This window comes from Canis lupus, chromosome X, assembly GCF_003254725.2.
Source record: "Canis lupus dingo isolate Sandy chromosome X, ASM325472v2, whole genome shotgun sequence".
Lineage (NCBI taxonomy): Eukaryota > Metazoa > Chordata > Mammalia > Carnivora > Canidae > Canis > Canis lupus.
In genome coordinates this window covers 88,726,156-88,745,233 of record NC_064281.1, presented here as the reverse complement: position 1 = coordinate 88,745,233, position 19,078 = coordinate 88,726,156, and the positions used below count along the sequence as shown (strand labels likewise).

Here is a 19,078-nt window from a genome sequence, read left to right as displayed (position 1 = left end):
TCTGAAGATTCTGCGACATTTCAAGATCTACAAAATGAAATATTTCCCAAGATCATTTTTCTCAAAGACACTCTCATAATTTTGTCCTTAATAATACTGGCAACACTGCAAAATCATAATGATTTAGGCCCATTCTTTCTAGCAGATTAAAATTCTGGGCAGTAAATTATATCAAAAATAACCAATCATAGTTAAACTTCCTCTCTAAGCTGCTTTATATTCACAATTCAACATGCACTTACAAGGGGAACACATCATACATCAGAGGACATGCAAGTGCTCATATTGCAAGTCAATTGCAACTTACTATTGAACACAGAATTCAAAACAAAAGGCTTTGCCAATAACTGAAGACAAAAACAGTGGGGAGGAAATCAGTATTTCAAAAGAAGCCAGCAGGAATGACACCATTACAATTATGACACATGTCTACATTTTTAAAACAGTAGCCCTCCCCGCTCCTGTTCCCTCTCCCGCCAACGCCACCAAATGCTCTCAGCTCACTAGACATCATTATTTAGTCCATTTGTTTCTGCAATTCTTAACAGTGTTCTAAAGGAGTTAAAACTGTAATGGGAGAGAACATTCCAGAATTTCCCTGGCTATAGTGAGAGCTTCAGTTACCATGGAAAAGGAGGGTAAGAGTGCTAGGAAGTTTGTGATAAAGACAAGCTACTAATTACCTGTTTGTAATACAGTAAAAGGAATGCTTAATCAGATCTAGTCAAACTCAGTCTTCAATTAATAGATAAAACCACTACAATCGTAAGGGTGTTGTCAACTGAGGGAAGAGGCAATGGCTACTCCTTAACATACATCTCAAATACTCCATCAGTGACTATGGGCTGAAATGGGGCAGGTCACCCCAGCTCAGTAGAGGGGAAAGAATCAGGCTTCGGTAAGGAGTGCTAGGCCTCTGCTCTGCAGGCACCGAGTGTGCTATGAACCCGGTGCCTGAAAGTGGTAGAATGAAGTCAGCCCTGGGCCTCGAGGAGTGTTTGATGATACTAGGGAGGAAGATGAAAATTTTAAATGCCTCTTCGAATGGACTACAAAGATGTGTTTCTACCTTTTAATTATCAAAATTATCATTCTAGGGGAAATGGTCGAGTTAAATAATACGACAGCGAGAGTCATAACATCTTTTTAATCAGAAAGTTCAACTGGGGAAGCTTCCAAAGCCGTGAGTAAGGGTGCAGCACTAAAATCTGGGAGCACCCTAATCACCAAGGGACAGGGAAAGAGCACCTCAAGCATGGCACTTAGCACCTTGAAAAAAATGCCCCTGAATGAAGCCCCGGGGGGAAATGGTTCACCTTTCAACACAGGTAGTGGGTTCTAGTGTATTCTAGTTTTGATTGGGGCAGTGTTCTCTTCCTCAGTCCGTTTGCCAAGATACTCTAATGGCTAAAAGAACTAACTGCATTCGGTGGGATGAGAGAAATTTTATTAGTTGTAACAGTATTAATATGATACATTTAGGAACTTAATAGGACTTGTTACTGTAAGATCCTACTAGACAAAGGAACCACCCTGACTCCTAATAACGGTGGAGTTTCAATACTTACATAGACAAATTCATCGAAACTTATCTTCCCATCTTTATTCCTGTCACCATCCAGCATGAGTTTTTGAATGATTTCTCTCACTTTATATCCTGGTAATGGCATATTGGCTTCCTTGAAAAGCTCATGAAGTTCATAGTCACAGATGAATCCATTGCTGTTGAGATCTTTGTACAAAAGGAGAACAGGCAAAAAAGGAAAAAGTTTAGGTGAAATCAGTTAACCTCTTAGAGTATTTTTTTTTAATTTTTTTTTTTTAAATTTATGATAGTCACACAGAGAGAGAGAGGCAGAGACATAGGCAGAGGGAGAAGCAGGCTCCATGCACCGGGAGCCTGACGTGGGATTCGATCCCGGGTCTCCAGGATCGCGCCCTGGGCCAAAGGCAGGCGCTAAACCACTGCGCCACCAGGGATCCCCCCCTTAGAGTATTTTTATAATGGGAGCATTTTTCTTCATTTGAGACTCCATTCCTAAAGCCTGCCTGAATACAGCATTTGCTCTTCTTCTTTTTTTTAAATTAAGATTTTAGTTTATTCATGAAAGACGTGGAGAGAAGCAGAGGGAGCGGCAGAGGGGGAAGCAGGCTCTCTGTGGGGAGCCCGACGTGGGATTCAATCCCAGGACCCTGGGGTCATGACCTGAGCCGAGGCAGATGCTCAACCACTGAGCCACCTTGGCGCCCCACCATTTGTTCTTCTTACTATCTGGGATCTAAGGTTGTTGTTTTTTTTTCTCCTAAGGTTGTTTAAAAGGGAAACACAAATTTTAACTTAAAGAGCATGCTTTTACATCACGTTTCCTGTATTTTAAACAGTGTATAAGTAGCTTCCCTTAAAATAGCATTCCTAATACTAACAAAGTAGAGTTGTCTAATAAATTATTTTTAAATCACAAAGCTGACAGGTCTTTTAAAAAATGTTTAATAGACTATATACCAATAAAACACTGCCATGGTATAAAACAATTTCTACCGTATCTATTTAGGAGTTTTATGTCCCTCATCCTTCCATTAGTCTAGTAGAATATTTTATGAATTGATGCTGATTATATTACAAAGCACACCTGAGATTAAGCTACCATATTCAGTGCCATTTTTTAAAGAGCTAATGTAAATAAACATTAATCTAAGACAAATACAGAGTTCATAAAAGTAAATGCAGCCCTGAGTAATATAAATGTTTACTATGACTCTATAAATAATCTTTTTATTTTTGTGCTAGGACAGTTCTAATGGAGCATATATCTTAAGTGTTGATGATGCTTAGTCTGAAACTGTTAAAGACAGGAAAAAAACAATCGGTAACCAAAAGTTAATTTACTGGAAAAGAGGGTTAATGTCCTGAGGGATGTAGTCACTTGGGCATATTTTTTTAAATAAAGAAAACTGGACTTTCACCAGCAATTTCAAATACCTACTGTTCAACAATGCTTTTTACTCCTTAGGCCCCCACTGAATTTCCCACATAAATTGAATTCTTATGATAAAAGGATGCAATCTCTTTTTTTTTTAAGTTTTTTTTTTTTTTTTTTTTTTTAAATTCATGAGAGACACAGAGAGAGAGAAGCAGAGACACAGGCAGAGGGAGAAGCAGGCTCTATCCAGGGAGCCCAATGTGGGACTAGATCCCGGGTCTCCAGGATTAGGCCCTGGGCTGACGGCAGGCGCTAAACCGCTGAGCCACTCAGGGATCCCCAAAAGGATGCAATCTCAATAGAGAAATGACTCGAGAGGACCACAGCACTACTCAAGAAAATGTACTGTGAAATTAATCTATTTGATATGTTCCTTTAAAACCATACTGGGTACTGTTCTGGGAATTGGGGATGCTGCCACCAACAAAAGAAAAGTCCTGGTGTCCCAGAGTTCACATTCTAATAACAACTACTAAGCAAATAACATATACAGTGAGACAGGGACGCCTGGGTGGCTCAGCGGTTTAGCGCCTGCGTTCAGCCCAGGGCATGATCCTGGAGTCCCCGGATCGAGTCCTGCATCGGGCTCCCTGCATGGAGCCTGCTTCTCTCTCTGTCTACATCTCTGCCTCTCTCTGTGTCTCTCATGAATAAATAAATAAAAATCTTAAAAAAAAAAAAACACAAAAAAAACCCATATACGGTGAGACAGGACTATAAAATATATATATAATGCAATATAACATAAGTGATGTGTTGAAAGGCAGGGAAAGGAATCATACTGGGGGATGTTTTGCCCCCCTCCCCTAGGGAACGTTCAGAAATGTCTGGAGACATTTTTGGTTGCCACAACTGCAGGCTAGGGTGAGGGCTGGTGTGAGGGAGGATGCTCCTGGCATCCCGTGTGCAGAGCTGCCAAATACCCTATAACACATATGACCTCCTTCCACAATACAGAATTATGAAGCTCAAAATGTCAGTGTGGTCAAGGATGGTTGCTTTGACGAAGTTGTATTTGAATGAAGACTTATTGGAAGTGAGGGAGCAAATCATGTAGTAGATATCTGGGAGAAGAGATTTCAAGTAGAGGAAAGAGCAAATGCAAAGTCTGTGATATGGAAGAGTGTCTGGTATGTTTTGAGAAGAGCAAAAATCCAGTATGAATTGAGTGGCGTGAACAATGGAGAAGGTGAGGGATGAGGTCAGGGAGCTGATCATGTACACGCAGACAGGCCATGGAAAGTACTTTGGACCTTATTCTCAGTGTGATCTAAGTGTCATTCATAGTAGTCAATTTTTGTCAACCATTTTTTTTTAGAATTAATTAATTCATTAATTCATTCATTCATGAGAGACACACAGAAAGAGAGAGAGGCAGAGACACAGGCAGAGGGAGAAGCAGGCTCCATTCAGGGAGCCCAAAATGGGACTTGATCCCCGAACCCCGGGATCACGCCCTGGGCTGAAAGTGGCGCTAAACCGCTGAGCCACCCGGACGGCCCTGTCCACTATTCTAATATTAAATATCCTATGTGAAACCATTTCCCCAATACTTTGACGGCTGATGAAATTCCAGGTTTAATTTTAATGAAGTACACTTCTAGAGTCAAACAAATACTCTGAAACCTAACCGGTACGTTTAAATCTATCAGAGTATCTGTACTTCTAAAACATCATCCTCAAACTACCTCAAACTTCTGAAAATCACGAATATTTCCTTCGACAAAGAGCACTTAATCTCCCTAGGGCACATCTTTACTTTCTTTGTTTGAATTAATAAAAGGCCATATATCAAACACTTTACTAAGTGTTTATGTAGAAATCAATCTAGCAACAACATCTGCAGTTGCTATAAAGAACAAAGTAATCCACATGATACTATGGCAGGATTTTAGCAACTTTTGATGAATGAAATTCTTGAGTTTAAATACACTATTTTTCCCCATGCATAAACCAATTTGTTTCTCCCATTTTATTTTTTTAAAAAGATTTAATTTATTTATTCATGAGAGAGAGAGAGAGTGAGAGAGAGAGGCAGAGACACAGGCAGAGGGAGAAGCAGGCTCCATGCAGGGAGCCTGATGTGGGACTCGATCCTGGGACTCCGGGATCACACCCTGAGCCAAAGGCTCAACCGCTGAGCCACTCAGGCATCCCACTTCCATTTTCTTTAAAAAGTTAAAATTAGAGGGGTGCCTGGGTGGCTCAGTTGATTGAGTGACTGACTGACTCTTGGTTTTGGCTCAGGTCATGATCTTGGGATCTTGAGCCCGTGTTGGGCTCCATGCTGGGTGTGTTTAAGCCTGTTTAAGATTCTCTTCCTCCCCCACCTCCCCCCCAATAAAATAATATAAATTAAAAAGTTAAAATAGACCTCGGTACTAGGGTGTAAATGTGACATAGTGAAAGATACACAGCATAGTTGAAGGGATTCAAGTGTGAGTAATGGGACATAGGATTTGCATAAGTCACCTCTCTAGGCCTTCATTTTCCCATCTGTAAAAGGAGTCCTTTGGATCAAATGGCCTCCAAGTTCCCTTTTTTGACTCTAACACACTCTGATTCTAAATTTGAGTAGCCAAGACTTCACAAACCACACATATACACACATTCTTTCCAAAAATATGAGGTAAAATCATAATAGATATTAAAAAAAAAACAGATATACAGTACTAACATTCTGATCACTATTATATCACATCATCTCAATAGAACAGTCCTTCGTGTTTCTAACTTTTAGGGAAAGCTAGCTTATTCCTTGCCACTGTCAAAACTTTGTCCATTTGGCAATTTCCGATCAAAAGATATTTTTAAGATATTTTGACTTTGGCTTGGGTCATGATCTCAGGGTCCTGAGATTGAGCCCTGTCAGGCTCTGTGCTCAGTGGGGAGTCTACTTGAGGATTCTCTCCCTCTTCCTCTCCCGCTCATGCACTCTAACTTAAATAAATTGATCTTTAAAAAAATTTCACAATGTATTCTATTTTACACCTGAAATGACTTATCTGAGGATAATTTAATCTGTGATTGGCTCCAGTTTTTTTTTTTTTTTTTTTTAAGATCTTATTTATTCCTGAGAGACAGAGAGAGGCAGAGACACAGACAGAGAAGCAGGCTCCCTGCGAGGAGCCCGATGCAGGGCTTGATCTCAAGACACCGAGATCACGACCTGAGATCACAACCTGAGCCGAAGGCAGATGCTCAACCACTGAGCCACCCAGGCATCCCTGATTGGCTCCAGTTTTGACTGAGCATATAACAGGTGGTTAATTGTTCCTTTTATATTTTCAGTGATATAACAGAAGCAGAAGGCAGAGATGTTTTAAAATAAATATCGGAGAACTGTGAATTCAAAACTGCATGAAACTGACCAAGGTTCCCCTCCAGACTAGACTTCCCAGAGTCTAGTCCATTTGGCAGTTTCTTAGCCTGAGGGTAGAACGGAGGTGTTCAAGGGGGGGTGGGGGGGAGGGTGAGAATCAGCATTTGCGTGAGCCCTCTCTGAAATAACCTCTGTTGGCCATTAATTAGAAGACAGTTCACTGATGTGACTAAAAGATGTCAGGAAGTACCCACCCTAAAATATAAGTAATATAAAATAACCACATGTGGAAACTCCATTCTGAAGTAAGAGTAGTAATAAACAGATGCTGTTAGTGACAGGAACATTTTAAAGGGGCTTGCTGGAGTAAGACTTTGTCATAACACAGCCATCTACTTTATTAGGTTGCAAATTTCTTAACAGAGACGCTTCTAAATCTTTTTATCTCTACCTCAATCCACTGCACAGTACCTTGCATATAACAAGCAATGGGAAAAAAATTTTTGGGAAAAAAATTCTGCTTCTCAACTATTAACCAGGAAAAGAATGCTCTAATCTAATGAGCATTTTAGAAACAGAATTAAACAAACAATAAGAAAAAAAAAAAACACAGAAATAGCACTAAGAGACCGAATGGCAATTCACCAGGAAACCATAATGACAGAAATATCCCTTAAATAACATTCAATCTCATTCCCTTTGTTCTAATCCTGTCCCCACCCGGCAGCCTTCAGATCTGTAATTTGGTTTTCTAAGTGAACACACCCACTAAGGAGTACCCAAGTAGACAACCCATGCTGGTTGTCAGGTCAGGACTTCTCCTGTCCTAAATGTAGAGACCTGCTCTGACTGTATTAAGAAATACCGTGTGCACTTGTTTGGCATAAGTGAGCCTCCAGACCAAGCAGGGTACCTACTCTGTGGCAGGCAGAGTTAGATACCAAAGAGAGAGAAATTAATCAGAGCGACTCTCTCTGGTTCTTACTTGAAACTGTGGCTTTAAAATCCTTGTGAAAATAGGTTCTTCCTTGAAACTGTGGCTTTATTTTTTTTTTATAAAGATTTTATTTATTTATTCATGAGAGACACAGAGAAAGGGAAGCAGAGACACAGGCAGAGGGAGAAGCAGGCTCCATGCAGGGAGTCCGACGTGGGACTCGATCCAAGGTCTCCAGAATCAGGCCTTGGACTGAAGGTGGCACCAAACCACTGAGCCACCGGGGCTGCCCGAAACTGTGGCTTTAAAATCTTTGTGAAAATAGGAGACACTTGGAATATCTAGCTATCCTCTATCCTTCCCAAGATGGGAAAAGAATCATCGATTATATACATCTAGTTTTACATATTTTAGAAGTTTTACCTACTCTGCAATTCTCCCATATTTTATCGGCAGATCTAGCTCGTACTACCTCCTGTCATCAAAGACATTTTAGTGTTAAGTACTAGTAAATTATAGCAAGCCTTTCTTAGAACTCCTAAATCATATCTTTTTGAAGACAACAATTTCAATTTCAATAAAAAGGCAGAGGGAGCCTAAAAAGGCAGCTTGCAATTAATTTTACAAAATCTCCCAGCTGGAAAAGTACTTGAAAGACAAAATAGGGTGCAATTATTTTTAAAGAGTTTTATGCTAATTTTATTTCCTATCCCCCGCCAAAACACACACGCGTGTGCATGTGCGCGCGCGCACACACACATCCTTAAACTATTATCAGAGATCTATTATGCTGTGCTTTGGAAAGCCAGAAAATGAGATAGCACAATGGCATTTTAGAAAGCTTCCATCTTATTGGTGACATTATTGTTTTTTAAAGATTTCATTTATTTATTCATGAGAGAGAGAGAGAGAGAGAGAGAGAGAGAGAGAGAGAGAGACAGGCAGAGGGAGAAAGAAGCAGGCTCCCTGTGAGGAGCCCGATGCAGGACTTGATCCCATGACCCCAGGATCACAACCTGAGCCGAAGGCAGACGCTCAACCACTGAGCCACCCAGGCGCCCCTACTGGCGACATTATTAACCAGGAGCCCAAAACTGTTTGGTGGTGATCTTTTTCTATTCTGAGTTTTGACACAAACATGAGAATCTAATAACAAACTGACCCAAAAAACATAGACCTAGATTGAAAACAGTTTTAACAACTGGAAACTAACATCACAACCTTCGGCATAGTGGCAGCCCTGTATTTTCTCATAAAAGCTGCCAATAATCTGGAACCTCCTTCTGGCTCGTTTGCCACGTCTTCTTTAACTACACATTGGCATGGGGTCGAACGGGTTTTGCCATTTCGAAGACGCCTCTGTTTCAGCATCCTGTTTTCAACTGCCTGATAAGGTAGATACTATCACAGCCTGTATTATCTAGAGCGTCCTTAATCTTTCTGGGCAAGCAGGTCTCAACCTTTGGGTTCAGAAAATATAGTGGGTAGGAGTCGACATTAATGAACGGCAGGAAAAAAGAAACTGCACACCTCTCCACTGAACAAAGTTCCCGCAGAAAGTAAACAGCCAAAATTTCAGTCAATTGACCAAGTGTTCTTATTTTTAAAGAGAAATCACAAAAAAAAAATAAATAAAAAAAAATAAAAAAAAAATAAAGAGAAATCACTACACTTAAAAAAAAAAAAAAATCACTAACAGGCTCCCAGTGCTGCACCAGAGAAGCCTGTCTTTCGTATTGGCTGCTGGATTCATCAGAAAGGAACCGACCATTTGTAACAACAGATTCTGTCTGTCGCTCTGTCTCTGTGTGTGTGTCTCTCTGATGACACATGTAGCTTCACATCTGCATTCTGTCTTAAAAGAAACCCCATCATGCTCTTGTACCAAGTATTATTTTAAATGCCAGTTAACTCTCAACACCCTCCCCCAAGTAACCTCAAAGTAAATAAACTTATTATACAGCCATGTTCCTGCAGAAGTTTGAATCACACCAAGAATGCATATCCTTAAAAGGAAATGTTTTCCCTCCCCTTGCATCCTGTTATTTAAGCTATTTTAAGTAGTCGTCTGGGGAAAGCTGAGCCAGAATTCAAGTGGTTTTGATTTTAGCTGCTGTTTTACACTGCCCATGTCCAGGTGGTATGTGGCGCAATCCATTACTTCAAATGCATCTTTTGGGGTGCTGCTTCATCTTACCAACCTGACTGTAAGAAAAACCGGGATTTCCTTTGACTCCCAGGTTGTGGGTATGTCTGTGTTGCTTTAACCATCTTTGAATCTGTCTAAATCTAGAAGAGGTTGCATATGTGTGCCCTCATCTGTAACACACATGCAACCTCTTTACTAACCCATCACGGACAGTGCTCATTAGAACCTAAAGAAGAAATCCAATCAAGTACAGATGCACATCCTTTCGAAAAGCTGGGATCTAAAAAGTTCCATTTAGTTCAACCAATATATTCCACAAAATTTTCGCGCTAAAAAAGAAAGGGCAAAAAGAATTTAGGTGTCTAATAGTAATGGATCTACACACGTGTGGTATGCACATACGCGATCCTGAATGCCCTTACATAATGACTTAGGAGACTCAGCCAAAAGACTTGTGCAGAAGAATTTAGGTTATATTCCATCCTAAGATCTAAGCAGCAAAGTCGAGCTTTCATTAGGCATTAAAACTTTAGAAAAGGCAGCTGCTAAACTATCTCCAGATGCTTAACTAAGCATGAGTTTTGCCTTTCACAGCTTATACCTTTTGAGGTAGCTCATTCCAGCAAATAAAGAGAAGTATAATGAGTCCCAGTTAAGGGTAGAAGAGAGGTCACTACTTCCACTAATGGTGGATCCTCAAAGGTGGAGGTCAAGTGGAGCTGAAGGCTGGGCAAGATTGGAAGGCTGAACGCAGGCGATCATACATGTTGTCTATCTATCCTTTCCCAACTCAAAATTTCCAGCAGTTTGGCCATCAGTTCCCACCTGCTGCCACTCTCCGACTTAAAAAATACACACACGCGTCCACACAAACTGACATGAGCACGTTCACACACACACACACACACACACAAACACGTGTGCTCTTGCTCTGAAGCCTACCCATCCACATATTAGTTCTCCTATCTTCCACACCATCAAAACATGGTTTCCCTGCCATCCCAAGACTTCATCTATAGTATTCCACTGATGATTAAGTAGATGGCTCAGTGAAATAGCACTAGTTAGTTATCTTTTTGGTTGGCCTATAGGTCTTATTTTTCAAGTCATAATTAAACAAATATGCACTGGTGTAGTTTTATTGAATACTAAAAGTAAATTAAACCACTGTGCTTCTTGTGGCATCATCCTGATGTGGTTTTTATGTACTAAAGAATATCAAGTAATTTGAAACAACTCAACTTCCTGAGAGGAGAAAATCACCATAACCAGAATTTTTTGACTTCGTTTGGTGGGCAGCCACAAAGGAATATACCCGTGGTATTCCTAGCCATTTACAAAACCCCGTTATTCTTTTATTTCAAAAGTGCTGAATTTGTGTCTTTGTTTTTTTAAAGCTCAGTAGCAATTGCTTAGGAGAGGAAAAAGATGTCAGTGTTTCAGGAGTAAGGTCAATCTGAAAAGATTTACATTACATGAATTTATCTTTATGACAAGTAATCATCCAAATGACTTCTAGCTTCTATAACAAGATTAAATTCTCAGAAGGTAAAAGACATTTTCTAGTTGGAAAAATATTTACTTCTTAAGTGTTCTGAAAGTTTTATTTATTCTTCTGTAGAAAGAACTTACGCATTTAAGCTAAAACGGAAACATTATGGGGGGGGCGGGGGACAGAGCCAAGGCTTCTACTATCCCAGTGGGAAACACTGGAAACAAATGTTGAGAAAATTAAAATAATTAAATGAAAATATACTGCTTGGAGCTTAACACTAAGCAGGTGCAGAAAGTGAGCGAAAGAAGAACTTTAAATCTTAATACTGGATTTACTGCTAGTAAAGAGAATTTCAAAGCACTATTAATTGATTGGACAAAACCTATAGTTAGTGGTAATTACAGAGATTTTCCTCACACACTATGATTTTGCTGAATTTCTAAAGAGATAATCAAGGCTATTATTGTTAATAGATGGGAAAAATCACATAATGATTTCCATATTTTGTCACAACTAAACAGAGACAAAGTGGTCCTCCCTGTCCTCCCCCCACCAATAAGAAAGAATTGTCCTTGACAGGAAAATAAGTTCTAGAGCTTGTTTTTCAAATCAGGTTTCCCTGAATGAAAAAAAAAAAAAAAAAAGGAAAAAAAGATTTCCATAACACCTTTGACAGTTGCCTGAGGGCTCCATAAGAAAGAACTACAAACTACAAAAATTTTAAAGGAAAATAAAAAGATTCAGCCGGGTCTTTAAACACTTTTCTAAAAGGCAGACTACACACAAGCCTTTATTATGCCGAAAAAAAATTTTTTTATGTGCTACAATGTCATGGCCAAAACCTCTAGCAATAAATTCCACCATGATGAAAATCTTCATAACAGAGGCCCTTTTAGTTTACAGTTGATAATGACAAAGTCTCAGAACATGTAAATAGTACGTGTAATTCCTTGGGATTCAGTCAATTAAATACTGATTGAGAACCTAGTATGCGTGCAACACTGAGCTAGATGCTGAGCAGGGGATACAAAAGAATAATATGCAGAGCAGGTAGAATAATGGAATCCAGGATTTTGATTTACGGCATATACAACAATAAGAGTCTGCATCTCTCAGGAATGAACATGTGCCTGTTAGGGACATCAGTAAGATGTATGGTCCAATCTTGTGCCTTTGGGAATCTCTTTGTCTACCCTAACCCCTCCAAGATGTAGGATTTATTTTATTTTTATTTTTTAAAGATTTTATTTATTTGTTCATGGAAGACACACAGAGAGAGAGGCAGAAACATAGGCAAAGGGAGAAGTAGGCTCCCCGCAAGGAATCCGATTTGGGGCTCGATCCTGGGTCTCCAGTATCACACCCCGGGCTGAAGGTGGCGCTAGACCGCTGAGCCACCCAGGTTGCCCAGATGTAGGATTTAAAATAAGACAGTAGTTCTATGATGACCCTCTCTTGCAGTCTAAGCTCTAACTGATCCCTCACTTCCTGCAATTTAACCCTGGTTCCTCCATGGAGACAACTGGTCAACCCTCTTCATTTCATTAAAGCTTTGAAGGAGTAATGAAACTCCTTTACTGATAACAGTATTCCAGTTCCATCAAGTCAATCATACATGAATAGCTTTAAATTTTAAATTTTTTTTAAATTTTTATTTATTTATGATAGTCACACACACAGAGAGAGAGAGAGAGAGAGGCAGCAGAGACATAGGCAGAGGGAGAAGCAGGCTCCAAGCACCGGGAGCCCGACGTGGGATTCGATCCCAGGTCTCCAGGATCGCGCCCTGGGCCAAAGGCAGGCGCTAAACCACTGCGCCACCCAGGGATCCCCTGCTTTAAATTTTAAAAAAGGTATTGCACACAATTATGGCCAAGATGCTTCACATGAGAACAAGGTCTGTATTCAACAATAGACTTTTTTTTATTTTTTTATTTTATTTTATTTTTTTTTAGGAAGCAAGGCCTTGGAGATTCAATAATGGCAATAATAAGTCCTGGTCCTTACTCCAAACTTCTAGTCATAAAGAGATAAATTAGGCTGTCCCTAACACTGAAAGAGGAGTAGAAGGAAAAAAGAAGGTTCAAAGGATATGCAACCCTAAAACAATTATAAGGCTATTTCTACAGAGTAATGAGATTTTAAAAGCCTTGCAGCTAGGAATTCATCTGCTGTTTTCTTGTAATCAATCTCGTATCAGACTGGGTAGTACTCTTCTTACAGCAAGTAGTATCTATGGCCAGCCAACAGACTGCTTTTTTTGTTTTTCATACACACAGAAAATGTGTTAAATTCAGGCCTAACCATTTTTTCTACTTAGAATTCTGATGAGATTATGAATAGTCACTTTGGTGGGGAGGCGGTCATTATCCTTCCCAAGGCATGCTTACTAAATGCCTTCACAGAAAATTCTGGTCATGAATGTATGGGAATAGATAGAGACGTATACTTCCTTACTTTTCATTAATGAGATTTGCAACACAGGTCAAAGAATCAAGCCTGATTTAAATGACAAATCATTATGATCTGACTTTATACCCTTTCATCAAGGAAATACCCAATAGTAGTAGTTTACCTCTCTAAGCCCAAGTTGACTCGTGTGAGTGCATACATCAATAATCAGTTCTTACCCTGTTTTCCCACTATCTTCTACTGATTTGACCTGAGCACTAAAATTTGGACTGTAAATACTATAAACTGCTTCCATACCTGCTAAATTCTAAGACATGTTCTATGAGGCTTAAGGAAAAACCAAATGGCATGCTAGGTCTTCCCACCTTCTACTGATACTAAATGTAACGTGAGAAGGCACAATGGGCTGCATTATCCAAAGGCACAGAAGAGCCATGAAAAAAGGCACTAAAGCCAAGCAAATGAGGCAAAGGTAAAACATCATCTAATGTTTTCGGGGGTCATACATCCCTCTGAGAATATGGTGAAAGCTCCAAATCCTCACCTCACAAAAATATGATACTAAGATTCACGATCAACCATTCATATAATTTTTTAGAGAATTAACCTTCACTAGGGCCAAATAAAGATGGCTTTGCTACAACTAAAGCTATAAAAAATACTTACCAACTTTTGCAAAGGCCTCTTTGAGTTCATCAAGCTCATCTTTGGAAATCTGAGTAGTAGCCATCTCCTCCATTTAAAGATCTAAAGAGAAACAAAAAAAGTTTAAGACTGAAAGATTGTTATGATGAATATAAGCATTCCCATGAAATTTTCATCTTAGAGACAACTTAAACTGCAAACTGCTAAAACTATCCTAATACATACCCATATTTATAGGTAAAGCCACAGTAAAGAAAAACCACATGAGAAGTCATTATTTACTAAAAGTTATTCAGGAAAAAAAAATTATGTGGCCAAAAATTCAGGGAATATGTAATTGATTTATTAAGCCCTTATCTCTCTCTCTTTCTTCCTGGCTACTTCCATTTTTTCCTGCTTTATTGAGATATAATTGACATGTAATATTGTGTGAGTTTAAGGTGTATACCATGATGATTTGATATACTAATACATTATGAAATGATTACTACAATAAGGTTAGTTAGCACATCCATCACCTCACATTGCAACCATTTTTTCCCATTAAGTCACTTAAAAAATCATTCAATGTGGGCAGCCCTGGTGGCGCAGCGGTTTGGCGCCGCTTGCAGCCCAGGGCGTGATCCTGGAGACCTGGGATCGAGTCCCGCGTCGGGCTCCCTGCATGGAGCCTGCTTCTCCCTCTGCCTGTGTCTCTGCCTCTCTCTCTCTCTCTCTGTGTCTCTCATGAATAAATAAAAAAAATCATTCAATGTGAAAACACTGATTTTCTTTTTTTTTTTAACATATTCAAATGAAGAATGCTTTTAATTACTTAATGCTGATACAGTTATCTTTTTAATTAAAAAATGAGACAATTCTTTTGTACCTTTCAAAGCCTCCTTAAATGGCATGCCTACATAATCAAACAGAGTATTTTGAACAAAATTGTGTAAATAAGGACAAGCTGTAAAGCTGCACCTCTGGACCCCCCAGGGAAGGCCATTCTCGGTTCTTGAAAACACTGATTTTCAAATAGTATACTAACACCCATCAATCACTCCTATTAAAGGAGTCAACTAAAGCAAATTGAATTTCACTTTGATAAAGAAATACACACAAATGTGTGCTAATAAACCCATTCTTGTTCATATAACTTCTTTTATTTGGGTTTACACCCTTTCCGATTTGGCCCTATTTTATCTATTTATCTGACAGAGCTGAGGTTGGCAAATTATGGCCTGTGGGACAAATCTGGACCACTGCTTATTTCTGTATGGCCCCCCAGCTAAGTATGGTGTTTAAAAATAAACACTTGCAGCTGATTCTGTAGATTTTTTTTTAAGAATTTACTTATTGGGATCCCTGGGTGGCGCAGCGGTTTAGCGCCTGCCTTTGGCCCAGGGCGTGATCCTGGAGACCCGGGATTGAATCCCACGTCGGGCTCCCGGTGCATGGAGCCTGTTTCTCCCTCTGCCTGTGTCTCTGCCTCTCTCTCTCTCTCACTGTGTGCCTATCATAAATAAATAAAAAAATTAAAAAAAAAAAGAATTTACTTATTTATTCATGAGAGACACAGAGAAGCAGGCTCCCTGCATGGAGCCTCATGAAGGACTCAATCCCAGGACCCTGGGATTACAACCCGAACTGAAGGCATATACTCAACCACTGAGCCACTCAGGCATCCCTGCAGCCGATTTTGACATGGCATGTTAACTCTGAACCCCAATTAAGGGAAAGGCTGTCCCCCTCCCAAGAAAGAATTCCATTTTTCTCACCAGTAGATCTGTGTTCCAAAAAAATGTACTCTATTGTTATATTTTGAATGTTGTTAGCAAAAATTCATGGAAATATTGTTATTATATCCTTGATATTAAGTATGTAATTTTTTTAAAAGATTTTATTTATTTATTCATAGAGACAGAGAGAGAGAGAGAGAGAGAGGGAGGCAGACACAGGCAGAGGGAGAAGCAGATTCCATGCACAGAGTCAGACGTGGGACTCGATCCAGGGTCTCCAGGATCACGGCCTGGGCTGCAAGCGGCGCTAAACCACTGCGCCACTGGGGCTGCCCAAGAATGTAATTAAAAAAAAAAAAAAAAGATTTTATTTATTTATTCATGAGAGACACACAGAGAGAGGCAGAGACACAGGCAGAGGGAGAAGCAGGCTCCCTGCAGGGAGCCCAGGACTCCAGGTTCACGCCTGGGCTGAAGGCAGACACTTAACCAAAGGCAGACGCTCAACGGCTGGGCTACTCAGGCATCCCAAGAATGTAATATTCTTGATTTTGCCTCTTGGCCCACAACATTTATGATCTGGCCCTTTATAGACAAACTTTACTAAGCCCTGTAAATAGAGAAAGGAGGTCTGTTTCACAATGGGTAATCCCCAAATACAAACTTACCAACAACTTTTAGACAGAAAGGCATGAAGTGCTCACTTTGGCAGCACTTATACTAAGACAGAAAGGCATGAAAATGATTATGTGTTGCTCTGGGTTTGGTTTTTTTTGTTGTTGTTGTTGTTGTTTCTTTTTTTTCCTCAGTCTTTTTTAAGGACTTTACTTTTATAAGACACTTTTAGGTTCACAGCAAAACAGCCAGATGTACAGATTTCAGTCCTCATCCACCCCCTGCCTTCGCCTGCACAGTCAATCCTGTTATCAACATCCACCCCCCAGATGGCTCTTTCCCTACAATCAATGAGCCTACACTGACTCATCATACTCACCAAAGTCCATGGTTTATCTTAGAACCTTAGAGTTCATTCTTGCTCTATACCTTCTCTGGGCTTGGACAAATACATAATGACATGTATCCCCCATTACAGTATCAAACAAAATAGTTTCATGGCCCTAAAGATGTTACCCTTTCAAAAAAGTATATGTTAGGGGCACCTGGGTGGCTCAGTGGTTGAGCATCCTTTGGCTCGGGTTGTGATCCCAGGGTCCCTGAAGCAGAGGCAGGCTCCCTGTTAAGAAAGGAGCCCGATGTGGGGCTGTATCCCAGGACCCTGAGATCATGACCTGAGCAGAAGGCAGCCACTTAACCAATTGAGCCACCCAGCCACCCCATTTTTGTTAACAATTAAACTACTCCCCAACTCATTGGGACGCCTGGGTAGCTCAGCGGTTGAGCCTCTACCTTTGGCTCAAGGCGTGATCCCAGGATCTGGGATTGAGTCCCCACATCGGGCTCCCTGCATGGAGCCTGCTTCTCCCTCTGCCTGTGTCTCTGCCTCTCTCATTCTCTCTCTCTCTGTTTCTCATGAATAAATGAATAAAATCTTAAAAAAATAAATAGAAACAGACTTTTATTTACTTATTTATTTTAAACCATTTTATTATTTTTTTTTATTAAGCAAACTCTACCCTCAATATGGGGCTCGAACTCATGACCCTGAGATCAAGAGTCATATGCTCCACTGGCAGAGCTAGCCAGGTGCCCTAAAAACAGACTTTTTATTTATTTTATTTTTAAAAAAGATTTTATTTATTTGAGAGAGAGAGAGAGCGCAAGTGAGCATGAGGGGGTGGGGAGAGGAAGAAAGAGAGGGAGAAGCAGACTCCCCTCGGAGCAGGGAGCTGGATGCCACTTGATGCCAGAACCCTGAGATCATGACCTGAGCATAAGGCAGATGCCTGACAATCGAGCCACCCAGGTGCCCCCCATAACCATACTTTTAAAAAACAGAAAACAAAACTTACTTCTGCATGAACTTTTCTTACCTATGATGTTAAAATGTCACTGAAGAGGGACAAACTTCTCAGTAGATAAATTAGGTAAATCACCTTCCAGAGTAGTCTGAGGCTCTAGAAAGTAAAGATCTTCAGTTAGATATGAAGTAGGCATTTTAAAAAATAAGAGTAAAAAGCTATTTTTTCATATGTTAAACTGTAATCTAATGGTAGTATTTGTATCCTTTATTTTACTATTATGGTGTTAATACTCTGATTACAAAAATACTATATAGGATTTACTCCAATTTTCTTTATGCAAGTTTTAAGTAGTCATGTTTTCAATACAAAATTATTAACCATCTCCATGAACTATATACCATGTAGAACAATGGCCCACAAAGTTTGAAAGTGAGACCATCTCAGAAAATCTAAAATATGTGGCCTCTCCGTTGTCTCTAAAGGTCCTTTACAGTTTGGGCAGTTTGTACATCAGTAATGATCTAAACTATGTGAGTTAAAAAAAAAGACAAATGATTTTATTCTCATACTACCATATCCCTTCTTTATGAAAAAGCACATTAGACAGAGATGGTTGTAGACACAGCTACCCCTCCTGTCTGACTCTTCAACCCTGACTAAACCCTTCTTCCCGTTGCAGGCAGCAAGGCTGACCAGGGCAGAAATCTCTTTCCCTCTTCTTCATATTCATCCCCAACACAGACACAAGGCCTCCATCCTCACACCATTTTACCAATATTTTAGGCATCTGTTTTTTTTTTTTTTTTTTTTTTGTATGCCTAGTTCCTGCCCTCAAGGAATTTACAATCTGGGGAAGGTAACACATAAATAATTATAATTTGACACAAAGGGAATTAGTGGCTGCAATAAGGGTATAGAAGGGAAAAGGCTCTGGAGACTTTCAGATTATTAATTTCTTTTCAGATGGACCAGGACATAAGTACTTTTGTCCTTCCTACAAAATTAGGAAATAGTTAGATCTCACGGAAATGATTTCAAGGCAACATTTAAAAAAATTAATGCAGATGGTAACTACACTTATGGTGGTGAGTACTGAGCAATGTATAGCGTTGTTGACTCACTATGCTGTATAGCTGAAAATAATCATTGTATGTCAACTATACTTCAAAAGTGTAAATTTAAATATAACACAGCATTAATAAAATATACTTTCAAGTTTTCTCATTTCTTATTTCTAATTGTCTTTTTTTAGATTTGAGAGGAAGTGCACATTTATGTGCACATGAGGAGGGCAGAGGGAAATGGATAAGCAGACTCCCCACTGAGTGGGGAGCCCAATGCAATGCAATGGAGGGGCGGTGTGCTGCAATGAATGGGGGGAGGGGGGGGGACTCGATCCCACAACCCTAGAGTCATGACCTGAAGTCAGATGCTTAAGAGACTGAGCCACCCAGGCATCCTCCCGTCTTAACGAAAGCCTAAAGTGACTACTTTTAC

The 19,078-nt window shown here is 39.9% G+C and overlaps 1 protein-coding gene across 12 annotated transcripts in view; it reads right to left on the bottom strand.

The window, feature by feature from the left end:
• Positions 1-19,078, bottom strand: part of PLS3 (plastin 3) — a 91,162-nt gene that overhangs the window by 27,613 nt on the left and 44,471 nt on the right. For 8 of the 12 annotated variants that reach the window (XM_049107646.1, XM_025431347.3, XM_049107648.1 and 5 more), the window contains 3 exons: positions 17,651-17,734; positions 13,963-14,043; positions 1,569-1,732 (listed from right to left, as the gene is read on the bottom strand). In XM_049107646.1, the coding sequence (XP_048963603.1) occupies positions 1,569-1,732; positions 13,963-14,035 (237 nt within the window). In that variant the 5' untranslated portion in view covers positions 14,036-14,043; positions 17,651-17,734. Of the gene's footprint in view, positions 1-1,568; positions 1,733-13,962; positions 14,044-17,629; positions 17,735-19,078 lie in introns of all 12 variants that reach the window. The other 4 variants (XM_049107649.1, XM_035712373.2, XM_049107651.1 and 1 more) reach the window with 2 other exon arrangements.